The 15,673-nt window shown below is 40.5% G+C and overlaps 1 protein-coding gene across 1 annotated transcript; it reads right to left on the reverse strand.

Annotated features, from left to right (window-relative positions):
• Window positions 1-2,413: 2,413 nt before the first annotated feature.
• LOC143300236 (protein NipSnap homolog) lies at window positions 2,414-15,361 on the reverse strand. The gene is made up of 6 exons (XM_076613820.1): window positions 15,267-15,361; window positions 11,782-11,977; window positions 10,660-10,827; window positions 8,535-8,642; window positions 6,320-6,385; window positions 2,414-4,739 (listed from the first exon to the last, which is right to left on the reverse strand). The coding sequence occupies exons 1-6, from the start codon at window positions 15,327-15,329 to the stop codon at window positions 4,678-4,680; spliced, it is 663 nt and encodes a 220-aa protein (XP_076469935.1). The 5' UTR covers window positions 15,330-15,361; the 3' UTR covers window positions 2,414-4,677.
• Window positions 15,362-15,673: the final 312 nt, after the last annotated feature.

The following is a 15,673-nucleotide window of genomic DNA, read 5'->3' on the forward strand; positions in this document are numbered from 1 at the left end:
GACATAGTCCTTCATGAAAGACTAAGCTGCAAATGATTTCCCTTTGCAATTCAAAACCGCCGATAATACAGCTCTCACTTTACTGTTGGCCATACTGAAAACGCTTGTCAGATCAGTGATTTGATGTAAATGGCCAGTACAACACATCTAGAGCCACTTTCCTCCCTGCTCCATCCCAGACTTAGTGCGCACCACACACAGCCAGAGGCCTGTCATGGATCCGGTCCCCTTTCTAACTAAAGAACCTTCAGCAAAAATTTTCCCTATGGAAACCCTCTTCCATTAGGAATTCCACCACAGAATGAGACTCAGTGACCTGCGGACACATGAAGTGCACTCCCACAGCCTGATCCAACCCAGCCATTGACTGCCGACAACTTTCTGCAGGTTGCTCCAACATGTCACACTCAGGTAGAGAAGCCACCAAGCCTTCTGTATGCCCCTTCATGATAGTACCTACCTGGGCAATTACAAAGCCCTGTTCCAGAGACACCAGGGACCTCAAGTCTCGTGTTGCCAAATGTCTGCCCTTCTATGCATAGGCAACATGCCAGTGCTGTCTTTTTTGGCAACGACAGAAAAGTGGTGGGGGGAGCGCCTATCACCTGTCAGCTCTCATGGTGGCCTACCTCTGTCTCATGCCACAGTTTTCTCTAAACACATATATCGCTTCCACTATCGGCCCACAACCAATGTGGAATCATCAGATCAAACCACATGTGCACCTCCTTGCATTGACGCTCAGCCGCGCTCAAGTGAGACAACCCTATAGGGTATGTGTTTCCTTCCCTTCCTTTGATTCGAAGGGCTCTCAGTAAAGTGTGGATTCAACACACCAACCCGATTTTCTTTGCGCTACATTTATCAGCACAGCTGTGGTCCACAGACCTCTCCCACAATACAGCTGCGGACCTCAGTCTTCTTTGCCCGCACCAGTATCCTTAGGTGACACAGTACACTCTACCTTCACCGAATTCTACTTTAGGGACATCTATCGCTTTAGGGATGATGGCTCAAGAGGTGTTGCCTCTGCAGTGGTCACAGAACAGGCCATCGCAGCGCACTGGCGATAGAACAGGATTGAGACTTGATGCCTCCTCAGCCAGAGCACATGAAGTCAGAGCATGGTCCTCTTCTCTTGCCTTAGCGCACTCAACACGGCTGCAAGACATCATGGATGCTGCCTACTGGAAAAACCCTGCTACCTTCATCGACTTCCACCTGAGAGACATCGCACGCTTGCGGGATGATGGCTCAAGAGGCATCGCTTCTGTGGTAGTTGCACAACAGGCCATCGCAGCACACAGACAGTAGAACAGGCGAGCCCTCCACCTTGTCGCGCTATTCTGCACTAGTTGGGTCACGGTTAAGTATGTGTAATTAAAAGGAAATTTTCTGTCTAAAATTAGGTTTAAATAACATGCTTACCGTGACCCAAATTTAAAACCCTCCCATCCTCCCCACTTCCTGTTCTCCTTGCTCGCTGAGTTGGTGATGGCATATTGCCGTCAAAAGAGGGCGCTAGCCAGTGGGACAAAGGGGAGGTTACCTACTTCTGGGAAGTTATCGGCTGTAGTTGCTTTCGTTTTCTCCGCACAGGTGGATAGTAGTTTGCACAGGACAGGAATGTCAGACCCCTGCCAGAGTCTGCACTAGTTGGGTCACGGTAAGTATGTTATTTAAACATAATTTTAGATAGAAAATTTCCTTTTAAGTCCAAATGGAGGGTGGGCATTTACTAAATTCTGTACATTTACAAGGTATTTTACAATACATGTGTACGTATGTAAGTATGTATCTATTGATTGATGGTCCATATCATCTTAGTCTTGTATTCTCACCTGTCCCATTCACAACTGCCCCGTTTTTACCAGGAATAGACCATGTCTACGCTGTTTACCATGAATACATTATGTCCCTCATCTATCTGCTTTTCCATTCTCCATTCATGTCTCACCAGGGGCAACTTCAATCATATTAATATGCTAAATGAGTAAAAACACACACACATGCACCACACATACCATGAGCACACACATACACACACAATGACTTAACATACTGTCAACCAAGGATTTCTTTTTAAACATTTTTGCTTCAATCAGTTAACGGAAAAGCGAAAATGAATGGTGATTTGTTTGGGTTTTTGGGTGTGTGTGGGAGAGGGGCAGTGCTTTTATAAAGTTTGGAAATAGGCAAAGACAATTTTAATGGATCAGTCTGCATTATAAAAGAAAGAATAGATACACCCCTCTCCCCCCCAAAAAATATCACAAACAAATAACACCTAATTCCTTGCTCATGTTTGCAACACTTACAATTTTCATACACATGTGCAACAATCGTACGTGCCAATGTATGCACAGACACTCAAAAGTCACCCAGAACAAACAAAACAAAATAACAACACTGGTTTATCAATCTTTATGCTTTATTATCTGTTCACCCAGCAGTTCTTAGCATTGTACAGGTTCAACTCCTTTTTTTCTTCTTTTTTTTTTGCCATTAAGAGGTTTACATTTTTTTTGTACAGGTTCAACTGCTTTTTTGTTCTTTCCTTTTTTTCTTTTCTTTACGCGATTAAGAAGTTCACTTTTTTTTCCCGCTTTCATAAACGAAACGAGTGTTGGTTTAGCAGTGCTGCATTATCTTGATTAAGATATGATGTAGTTTGATACTGCCATCCTGTATTGACATTTTCCTTGCATTTCTAATAAAGTTAGTTCCCAGTTCCAAATGATTAGTGAATAAGTGTCCGATTATCCAGAACAACAGGTATATTTTTCTGATTTACAAATAACAACAAAAATTCCAGATCTGCATATGTGATGCCCTGTGTAATCTAACACAAGTATTATGGAACAGACAAAAAAAGTGATGCCCTGTGTAATTTAGCACAAGTATGGAACAGACAAAAAAAACAAAAAACAAAGCGGATCTTGCAACAGGTCGCCTACGACTGCACACTGTTGTGAACTTGATCAGTGATTTTGGACACCCTAACGCCTCGAGCATTTGATGAATGGTTCTTTCATGCCTAATAGCTGAAAAGCATAAAGTTGAAATAAGCCTAAAACACAAAAACGGTCGACAAAAAGTGTGCAGGGCTTGAGCCATTGCCCCCCCAACACCCCCTTCCCATTTGATAAGGTAACCCGAGTCAAGTGAGTACGACACAACCCACCTCAACAATTGAAAAACTCACCAGCAGGTGTTCATGTAGCACATGCGCTGGCAAACCAGCAACATGATTCCCTGTGTAGTTCTCACTCTGGTTTTGTGTAAACTGGTTACAGAACACATTTTCAAGACGTGTCCCTCTCCCCTTTGCTGTATAGACCTTTCAGGCTCAGGTGTGGGAGAAGTAGTTTTGAGAGAGACTGATATTCTGCATTCAAGTGGAGTTGTTACGATTTATTATAGACTATTGACAAACTCACAAGTCAGCTGAACCACAGTATGAGATTCTGTATAAGCAAATACCAAGTCTTGAAATTCTGCTCCAGAAATATAACAGTATCTTGCTTATTTTTTTTCTTTTTAAAACAAAGCATAGAAAAACATTACACATACCATTCACTTTACATCAGATTCAATTCCTTCCATGTGATGAAAATAATGCCAAACAGAAAAGAAAACCGTTTTCTTCATGCCAACAATAAAATACCAGGCTTATTCTTTAAATCTGATGGGCTTTTTTCCCCCCTCCAGGATAGTCATCTTCTCTCACGCCTCTCCTAACTCTACCCCTATCATAGATCATGTGAATAAATGCTTTTTCTCTTTGGCTTTATATGCAGTTTATTTGTATTAGGAATGACTTCCTCGGAAATGAAGAGCCTGAAAGCAAACCTCTTTATACTATGTTGTTCAGACAATTAAAGGGATTGACTGACTGATTCATGATTGATTCTATCATGGTTTACTTTGTGCTTGTGTGTGAGGGAAAGAGAATGGGCGCCGAACTGGGCACATAAAGTGTGATTAAAAATGTTCAGCCCACGAAGAGGGCACACTGTATACATGTGATGAAAAATCTGGTTTCTAACTGTATCCACATGTTCAAGAAAACATTCATTTGGTTTGCATCCACCCACAAGGACAGGACAACCAACAACAGCTACCTCAACATCTCCTGCAGCTGGCACAAACAACTTTCATCAATCTGATACCATAACTGTCAACAACAACAAGAAAAAAAAAAAGAAAAAGAAAAAAAGACAACAAAAAAACAAACAAACAAAAAACAACGCAAAACAAACACACAAACAAAAAAAAACAAACCCTTACTCATTCCTCTTCATGCCATGGGCAATAAATCTCCCACTAATCAATACCAGTTCAGAATGGCAACACACACACACACACACACACACAAACACAGACTGAAAACAAGCTGTTGGCAGTGAGAATTCCTCTCTCGCACAAAAATCAGCTGATTTCAAGGCATGTTGTGTTGAAGACATTGGAAGCTCCATCCATATGTATTCATACTTTGCTACCAAACAAAGAGATGTTCTAGCCCCAAGTGAAGGACTTTTCCCTTTCAGAAAAATAAACGAAAAAACAAAAAAACACACACCCAAAAAACGATGGCTTCCACTTGTCATGCTGCTGGAAACTTGTCAGGCCCCAAGTGTGTGATGTTCTGAAGCCCACAAGTCCCTGCCTCCTCAGCTACTGCAGCTTGGACCACTGGCACGGAACCAGCAAGCGGGAGGAACCCTGAAAGTTCTGATCTGTAACACAGAAAGTTCAGTTAATAAATTGAATTGTCTGCCTCTTCTGTGGCCATGCACAACTTTCACATGCTCAGGGTCAAACAGATATTGTGTGGTAATTGAGAGCTAGAATGCCTGACCAGTACCAATATTCTATGAGGTCACTTGGATCATTCCAGTTCTATTCACTCTTTCATACAACTTCTCCAGCCGAAAGAATGCCAAACGAGTTACTTCCCCTGCAACAATCTGCATCAAACTGGGCTTTTCATTGCAGAGAAAAATGGAGAATCTCTTAGTAAAAAAAAAAAAATTGTTAAAAAAATAAAGTATGGATACAAAGCTTTCTTCTCTTCTTTTATTTTATTTTCTGGACTGAAGGCATTTTGAAAGAGGACAGGAGCATGGAAAGTACTGTAATCTGACATGTGGTGTACACTATGTTAGTTTCTGGTCACAACAGCTTTTTTTGTGTGCAGAGCTCAAAGTGCTCTCCCTGTGGAAGTGTGCTGCCAAAATACCACAGCCATTCTTGGCACTGGTCAAGGTTAAAGGCTGCATAACATTTTACAGACAACAGGGCAGTAAAACCATATCCACTGTGTCCAGAGCTCAGCATGGGAAAGAGGGGGCCCAATCCTCAACTTCCACCGCTTAACTTTCCTCAACCGAAGTCGGGTACCCATTCACAACTGGGCGGAGTGAGAAAATCAGAGCAAAGTGCCTTTCCCAATGACACAACACACCACCAATCCAAAACTGCACCTCGAACCCTGATTACTGGTGAACACAGGATTGGAAGTCCAACGTCTTACTGATTCTGCCACAGCACCTCCCACGTATCCAAACTCACAAGAAATATCTTTCTGCATACAAAAACCTGATTGCCTGCATTTTCACTGTACGGAATGTGATAAACTTGACCCCTGGAGTGTTTGCAGTGTGTCAGGCCTGTGGATACTGACATGTGGAGACGATGAAACATTTGACAATGATGATTAATCAAGATAGTCTATACAAACAAAACGTAAGAAATTGTTCTAAAATACAAAATATTTCCTTTCCAATTTTCTTCTCAGAAAAAAGTTGCGGCTTACAGACTGAACTTTACGGTATATACACATATATACAAATACAAAATACAGTATATATATATATTTGGTACAGCTCAGTAAAAACTGAGAAACTGATGTCATGGAGTCATACTTAGGTTTTACACTGCTCACTTGAAATGTCAATGTAAATTTTGTGAAATGGCACACTGTGTAGTCATACTGTGGTTTTACAATACACATCAATGTAAAATTGGTGAAATATTGCAGTCGTATTGTGGTTTTACTATATACATATCAATGTAAATTTGGTGAAATGGCACTTGGTAGTCATATTGTGGTTTTACTATACACACAGAAGATAAATGAAAAGATGGTGAAACTGATGCTACAGGGGTTCTATTTTAGTTTCATATGAACACCAGAGATAAGCCATTATATGCCATTCTAAAAATAATGATCGACAGGTGTGAATGTTAGTGGGACACAACAACTGTTCTGTCCACATATGCTGATCTACTGACGTTCAGCAGGGAGCACACCTACCCTTGCGACGCTGGTAGGCCCTTTCTAACGCCAGGTCAGGATCTGTGTACCGGTACAGTATGAATTCTGAAAGACAGAAAATCGAAAGCACCATAAACTGACATCCTCAACAGCATCACATAAGAGTATACCCTTGCTCGCTCTCTCTCTCTCTCCATCTGCCAGCAAAAGCAACCCTTCCATGAAACTACAGTGAATATAACTTTCAATCACCCAACTACCATTGAATTTTGTACAGAACATGAAGGTTGATGTTTATCTATTTATGGATTGTGCTCAACTTTCAAATTCACAAACATTCTTCAGCTATTCAGATACTTCGGAAAGGATATACGGTCCCATATTTTTGCCTGGAAACAGACTCCTCACTTCTAGTTACTTTCACTCACTCACTCCATTTGAAAGGTGCCTGCCTACTGACCAAATGAAGCATCAGTAGATTTCCCCCCATGCCCACACCCCCACTTCATGCACACTGCAGCATATCAGACAAAGTATGTAGAGCCACACAACTGTGTATACAATAACCAACCATCGGACTGCACAGCTCAGGAGCTTTACCTTCATAGCCCTGTTCGCTTTTGTGACAATGTGTGGATGCTAACGATAGGACATGTACACTGTTGACATTCTATACCTCCACTTCCAACACAGCCAGATCTGCTTTTTAAAGAATGTTTTATTGTACTGGTATGTGTGTGTGTGTGCGCACGTGCACGTGCGCGCGTGTGTGTACATGCGCATGTGCGTGTGTATGTGTGTGTGTGCATGAGAGAGAGAGAGAGAGAGAGAGAGAGAGAGTGCAAAGTAATCTATCAGAGATAAAAAGAAACAGAACAAAAAAATCACTGATTCACAGTTGGTAGCTGACAAATGTATGTCGGCATATTACTGTGACTGTTAGCGAAAAGACATTATTCCCAGTGCTTCCTGAAAACACACACTCCATAACTGATTGTAAACAGTAAACTTTACAAGATAGGTATCAACCATGAAAAAGGTTGTAGAAAACAACAGAGTTTAAAACCAGCTGCCATGGCAAAGTGGTGAGAGTCCATGACTGATGGCTGGGATGCGTATTTGATTCCAAGTGAAGAGTGTTTTTTGGCCTGTGGCCAGCTCCTACCCAGAGGTGAATGTGCTGTGAGCTTAAATGTGAAGACTGGGACCACACTGTATCATCCACTTCACAGCTATGCATCTTTGGGTGCACATGTGTGTATTTCTTGGGCCTGGTTAACACCAGGATATCATTATGAAAGAAAGCCTAGAGGACAGCCTTGTCATGTCCTGAACCTAACATGGACCTCCAAAGCAGAATTGTCATCATCATTCCATACCTTCATCATTAGTGTATGACAACAACAAAAAAATGTGCCAAGTTCTGTGGCCTTTCAAGCCCTGCTCACATAGTGACCTCAGTTTCGATGCCCCTCCTTTTCTGTGCTTGAGGTGAGTCCTGTCAAAGCCTTCCGTGTTGGCAATTTCATGGTGTTGGCAGATTCATGTTGGACTCTCACAAGAGGCATGTGGTGGTGGTCTCCACTGTGGGGGAGACATTCACTCAATCTGGATCCACACGACTAAGCAATTATTGCCATCAGTAGGGGGCTAAGTAGGTGGTGTCCTAAATACGTCAAATCAGAACAGGCACCACTGAACACAAAGTGACTCTCAGTTGTGCAGGGTCTCCTCTAGTGTGTGGCCTCCTGGCGACTTAACCTTGATGGTTCCCTGTGGACCGATTAGGCTGGGACTGTGACATATGAACCTGGGTGTGGTTGTGTATGGGAGACTTGGAATGAGTGGCGTGGGAGTAATGCCACTGAAATGATGCAGATGATGGGGCAACAAAAAGAAAAAGAAAAAAGAAAGAAAAAAGTTTAAATCTATCACTTTCTACACTGAATTCATATGCAAAGCCAATCAAAAGACACAAACACACAATACATACACACAAAAGTGACAGATTAAAAATCTCTGAAATGTTAAATACTAAAACAGTGTCTGTGCAACCAAGTGCCGAGGGCCCATAAATGTTCAAACACAATGCAGACCACCATTTATTCAAGCAGAACTGTGGAGTACACACACACACACACTGGTACACAAGCACACACACTCACACACACACACAGTGACACACTCACACAGGTATACACACACACACACACACATTCAAACACATGCACACAGTACACACAACTCTACCTACCTCCTTCAGCTCGTCCATAAATGATTCGAAACTTGCCGACGACAATTTCATCGTCAATATGCTGAAGTTTGAAAGCACATGGCTTACTGTTCAATAGCTCATATATTGCTGCACACACACACACGCTAATATATTAGTATATGGACAGAGCAGAGATGAAGTGAGAAAGAAATGGGGAACTATCTATAAAAAAAACAACAACAACGATCTTAGTTCTTTTGTTAATAATATGAACATGAATAATCATTGCTTAACCCCCCCAAAAAAAAAACAAAAAACAAACAACAACAAACAAAACAAAACAAAAAACAACCCCCCCCCCACACACACACACAAAAACAGGTTAAGGTAATACAAAAATGCGCTGCACAACTCTTTATCACAGGCTATGGCATGCAAGTCTAAAGTAATGACCTTACATGAAGCTTTCATTGTCATGACCACAAGCTGCGATACATGAACCCCATGAATGTCATCATCAAATGCCGTTCCTGTGAACGCATCTGGTTCCTGTTCTGATTTGGGGAAGCCTATAGGGGAATCAACCCTTCAACCCATAGTATAATGTTCCTTTCCTTTAAATGGTCCCCGGTATCACTTGATATATCCCTTTTTATGTGAGAAAATTCTGGAACTTTACAAACCTGGTCTCTTGACATTCATTGTGTTACATGGACAACCACAACAACAACAAAAATTGTCCACTGTGATTGAATGAAACATATCTATCTTCACTGACATTCTGAGGTTCAATACAGACAACAAATTCTGCAATACCTGCAATATTTTGCAATAAGTGTTTCTTTGTTTTGCGATGTGTGTTATTTATCAAATCACTATTACTGTAGCTTCACAGCCATGGGTATAATGAAAGAACATGACTAAAAAACAAACAAAAAACAACAACAAACAAGCAAAAAACAACAACAAAACACCACCAAAAAGCAATGTTATTTTACTGAATGTATGAGCACTGAACAGGTTAGAAAACCAACTGTCCCATGAATTATCCCCCCTGAGTTATTCATTTTTGCACTCCACGGACTTGATTTGTATCTATTTTTTTATAGCATATATTATATATATATACACACACACACTCACACACACACAGTGACACACTCACACTGGGTGTATATATATATATATGTGTATACACACACACACACACACACAAAAGCCAACAAAAAAAACATGAGTCATGAAAATCATCTGACATAAACCCAGATATTTAACACCAGTTCAATCATGCCAAGCCACACAGCCTATCATGATTAGGAACAGGTTCCTACTTCTAGTTTCTAAAGATTGTTTGAAACGGAAAACGGAAATAAATGCAGTGCACCAGCTGAAATAAACAGGCAGTTAACCAAACAAATAACATGGCTTGGAAAGATGTGGGGTGGGTGAGTCATTAGTCATCTCATCAATAAAAACTAAAGGAATTATAATGCTTCCTATTACAGAATGATATTTGACTTCAGCTATTGATGTTGCACACTGGTGGGAATCATTTAAAACACCTTACATATATACAGACACCATACCTTGTCCTCAGATGTATTCCCCTGTTCTACTGGACTGTGAGTATTTGACAGTCAAAATAATAAAATGGTGTACTGATAGAGTGCTGGAGCAACTGTGGACAACATTTAAAAAATAAAACAAAAAAACTTTGTCTCCCAAGCTTTTACTAGTTTTAGTCATTAAATCATAGACCATAATTTCTTCTGCCAACCCAGCAAAGGCTGATACTTGTGATTGTGATACACTCCCTCACTTACCAGACAATAACTAGCTTTCTTCTTCTTTTGCTTAAAAAAAGAAAAAGAAAAAAAAGTAACTTCATCATCATCACCCCTCAACTTGGGAGTTGTCAGGGGGGAGGGAAGGTGAGGAGAGGGGTTGAGGTAGCAGAACAAGGGGGCTGAAGAGACAACCTCCTCTATACTGTTCTGTTGGCAGTTGTCTGGAGGAGCCGACTTCAATCCATGACAAACACACAAACACCTACACACATGCATGCACACACACACACACACACACACACACACAGAGTACATGCGCACACACACACACACACACAGTGACACACACGCACACACACACTGGACAGCCCACATACCTGTCTCTGAACAGGGGAATGTGGTGATCACATCCGTTCCTGGCAAGGGCTTCAACAGCACATTAGTCAACTTGTGCGCCTTCTTGACGAACTCGGGCAGGAACTGGTTCCGCCACACTGAGTCTTCACCCACTTTCTGCCGCTTGGTCATTCGATCGCTCAAGCTGTCTGTAGAAAATTGGAAGAAATTCCAGAAATTTTAAAACAACAACAACAAACAAACAACCACAAAGCAATTTCAACATTAATCATTTTTTCTAATCATTTAAAACATGCTGCTAATAGCCAAATCAATCACCAGGATCAGTTTTCGTCTTGTTTTGTTTTGTTCAACCCTCTGTGTAAAGCCAATGCGGCAGTCAGCCCTTGACAGATAACTGGACAAATCTGTCACTTTTCTATTGTGTATCTAACCTACTGTTAAGGTCAGACACTACAATATCAATAGAACTGTTTCTGGTTTTTTTTTTTTTTTTTTGTTTTTATCCCCTTAGTACCTACTCCTGTTGAGTTCTTTCATGTCATGCATCAGTAAAATCTTGGACTGGAGGCGTTAAAGGAAAAGTGAGCCCAGTCAATGGTTGCTATGGAAACAATAAATTAAAATGGCTGCAAAATGCTGACAGTGGTAATCATAATTATTACTAGATATTGTGGTAAATTGACAAGATATAGATCAAACTGCTTGGTGGAACGAAGAAGAGTAAAAAATCTTATAAAACATTTACACACACACACACACACTGGCTTGCTGCAGAGTTCCTGAGCTCTGCTTTCATCCACTTCACAGAAGACCTTGGGGGAAGATGATACAGTTAGAAATATCTTTCCGTCATGAAAACAGTAAAACAACAACAAAACAGCTCTTGACTTCTTCTTCAGCAGCAGTCACATACCCCTCTGATCACAACAGAGACATGACTTAATCAACTGAAGACATGCTGAAGATGGAAAACAACAACAACCACAACAAAAATCCCAGAACATTTTAATACACTTGTTCAACAATGACTGCTCTTTCTCAACTACAAAAAACAACAACGAAAAACAAACAAACAAAAACAAAAAACAACAACGAACAAACAAACAAAAACCACCCAGAGAGAATCTTTTTCTTCTCACCATATTCCCACAGATGCACAGTTTCACAGATGCCCCCTAGTTCTGTCATCCAGGAACCAACATCCTTGGAGTGGGCAGTACGGACCGGCCAGTACCTTTGGAGCAGATCCAGACTTGATCGAAAATATTCAGGCTTCATTTTATACAGCCGCAGCTCATATATCTTGTCATTTTCACAAGATGGTGTGGTTAATTTCTGTTAAAAAAGAAAAAAGAGAGAAAAAAAAAAGGACAAAAATGTGTGTAAATAATGATATTATCATAATCTGAGGTCTTCTTTGGTTCAGTACCCCACTCTAAGCTAGATCACCATGTTTCCCTTTCTGAGCAAGCTCACCATGGCATTGCAATAAATCATAAATGGAGTCTTTTTTTCTTCTCTTTTTTGTGTAAAATGAACATTTACTTAAGAATTAAATGTTAACAGATCCACAAAATATCAAAATAGATCACTCATTTATATTTAAACAGAAAACAAACACATACAATGACACACACTCATAGACACACATGTGTATGCATACACATACACACACATACATCACTGATACAGTGATTTACGCACACAGATACACACAGTGATTCACTCACACAGATACACATAGTGACACATACAGTGATACACACACACATGATTAGACCATTCTTTGATTTAGTGTACATGTATCAACATGACGTAGATGGGGTTTCTAGCTATGAATAGAATCCAGAAAGATTCCCCAAGCTAAAACTACCAGCATTTTTGTCAACGAACTGAACGCAAAGCAGGGAAAAGTCAGAATATTTCAATGACAAGTTATCTTGTCATTGTGGCAGCGAAGCATACATGCTTGCCATGACGAGTTATCTCGTCATATAGGCAGCCTAGGGGTTAAACGGCTTCTGAGAATGCATATATTTATAAATGGTCTCTGGCACAAGTTTTGAAAATGGAAAGGGCACATTGCATGTTCATCAAGAGGGTCCCAATAAAGTTCTAAAAATTTCAAGAATGAACACATAAAAAGAGTGAAAATGATGAACTGGAGATGCAGTCTGACACTAGGATCACTGGCTATTATTAGTATTGACAAGTTGTTTCCCTTTGCTTTTCAGAAGTGCCCCCTCACTCCCTTTCGATACTTCCTTTCTCTCCATTGCTGTTTCAACGGAAATGCATGTATCCACTTCAAGGCCCAGAAACTAAGATAATCATTACAATACAGTGTATGCTTGCCTTTGTGTGTGTATAGCGATGCAGATTTGATTAGAATGTCTCGTATTTGAATGCGTCTCTGACAGTAATCTGGAACCTACTATCTGTTTTGGTTTCTCAAGTAGGTTTCTCTGCATTGGAACAAATCCATATGCGCTACACCGTATCTATTGGGCAGATGCCTGACAGCAGCATAACCCAACATGCTTGTTGGGCCTTGTGTACATGCATATAACTTTATAAGCTAAATTTGTGTACCTATCAGAGTAGATTTGAACAAAATTCTGCCAGCGGACAACCATGTTACCATGGGTTGTTTTTCAGTGCGCAAAGTGCATGCTGCACACAGAACCTCAGTTTATTTTATCATCTCGTCCGAGTAACTATATGCTCAGTTTGATCTTCCACTTCCAGTCAAATTTGGGAGAAAGGGCAAGAGTCGGAATTGAACCCAGACCCTCACAGAAACTGTATTGGCACATAAACTTCTTAACTATTCTGCCACCCTTCTTCCTGCCACCCCAAAGATTTTTGGTTAAAGAGTCCCTGCATGGGATCCCAAATATTTGTACATATCAGAAGCCCTGATATATTTAGATGGTATGACAATATGAATATTATGAGTGTGAAAAAAAAAAAAGAAAAAAGAAAAAAAAAGGAGTAAACATACCTGCTTGAAAAGGAAAAGAGAAAGGGATTCCTGATAATGTCTTGCTCATATGAGGACATTTTGTTTTGACATACCGTTACTTGCACATGAGGAATTTAATTATTGTTACTGCCAAGGGCATGCCTGAGCTTACAGTTATTCAACAGACCAGTGTTTTTGCTTGCTGCTGGTTGGTACTCATCTCATGGATGAGGGAAGGAATTAAGGAGGCATGAAAAAGAATGTTACTCTTATGATTCATTCATTATCGGTTAAATCATATGACCAAACGAATAGCTAGGAAGAGTTACGTTTAACAGCCTACCTGCTTTTACCCCTTTAGATCAAATTTTTTCTTTCAAAAATATACACCCCTTCTTGCTGGATCTAGCTTTTGATTTATCATGATTAAAATAACAACAACAACAAAAACAAACAAACAAAAAACCCAAAACAAACAAAAAAACCAACAAAACAAAACAAAACAAAAAACCACAACAAAAACAAACCAAACCAAAACATCAACAACAAAAAACCACCTTAAACAGGACGGGCAAGCTGACTTTGTAGTTTTCAGAAGACAGAAACTGAGAAAGCCTCACCAAGTTCAATTAACAAAGAAAAACTATCATAACAACAACTACTACTACAAAGTGAGAGAGAGAGAGAGCGGAGAGACAGACAGACACACACACAGAGAGAGAGAGAGAGAGAGAGCTCCTGGAGAAACAGACTTCTGTGATCAAGTTTAAATCTTTCAGTTAAAAACTAAAATCGGTTACAAATGCATGTTTTGCTTATCACACTACTCCTAATACAAATTTTACATATATGGAAATAATTGGGGTGCGTGGGACTGGAGCAGGACGGGCAGAGGGTGAAGGTGGTCTAGAAATCTGGCAAGCAAAAAAGTAAAAGTTCCCTTATTACTTAATTTACTAAAAGCACTACTACTACTACTACTACTTGTACCACTGAAACACCTCTGATGAATAATTGACACCGAAATGTGAAATGGTGTGGCAGTGAGTTCTTACAAAATAACAGTCCAATTGCTAAAGTTTCCAGTCAAACGTTGAAACGAAAATTAACATCATCATACAGTCATCGTAATCATATTTTTGGGTTTGGTTTAACTTTGCTACAGATGCAAGGTCACTTCATCATCATCATCATCCGTTGAGTATCCACAATCATCAGGTTGATTACTCTGACACTTTTGGGGGGCGTGGCGCAGTAAGAAAAAAAAAATCTGAATCACTGAATGAGGATGGAGCTCTTGACTTGAATAGGTCAAGAGTCTCCACTGTCACGGCAGCCTCCGTCAGTTCATCGTTCCACTCCTTGATCGTACGTGGCAGGAACGAGTTCAGCTTATAGTCCCGTAAACACTGGATGCGGTTCAGCTGGAGGGAGTGCAGTCTTCTGTTGCGTGAGGCTGCCGCTCTGAATTTGTCTTTTCCATCTGTCTGGGCCTTTCCAAACTCCACATGTACTTGGCCGTGTTAAATTTTGTCCAGCATGGCGAGCCGTGCGACTTTTCTCCGGCTCTCCAGGGTTCTGTCAGCTTGACAGAAGCAAATGGGGAAACCAGCAGGATCAAATATCATAGACTAAAGTCAAGCAAAAATGACTGCATACCCGAACGAGTTTTGTAGCTAGTCCTTTGGGGCCAAATCTGCCAGCGAGTTTTAAGGCATACATCGTTGACAGTTGGCTTTTGATGTCTCTGCCAACCATCCAAGGGACATAACTCTTAAAGCAATTCCAGTATATTATTACCGATAATTTGACAAATTCTAATATTAAAAGAAAAAGGAAAGAAAATGAATAAATTATGAATAAATAAGGAGAAGGAGAAGAAGAAGAGAAAAACGGGACGAAAGACTGATTGATCACTTGATTGTGATGTGTGTGCATGAGGACGGATCGAGAGAGGAAGCTCATCACTGGCTGAGTTAGGGTGCCGGGTGACGACTCAGTTTCAGTTTCAGTTTCAGTAGCTCAAGGAGGCGTCACTGCGTTCGGACAAAACCATATACGCTACA

This window comes from Babylonia areolata, chromosome 26, assembly GCF_041734735.1.
Source record: "Babylonia areolata isolate BAREFJ2019XMU chromosome 26, ASM4173473v1, whole genome shotgun sequence".
Taxonomy (NCBI): domain Eukaryota; kingdom Metazoa; phylum Mollusca; class Gastropoda; order Neogastropoda; family Buccinidae; genus Babylonia; species Babylonia areolata.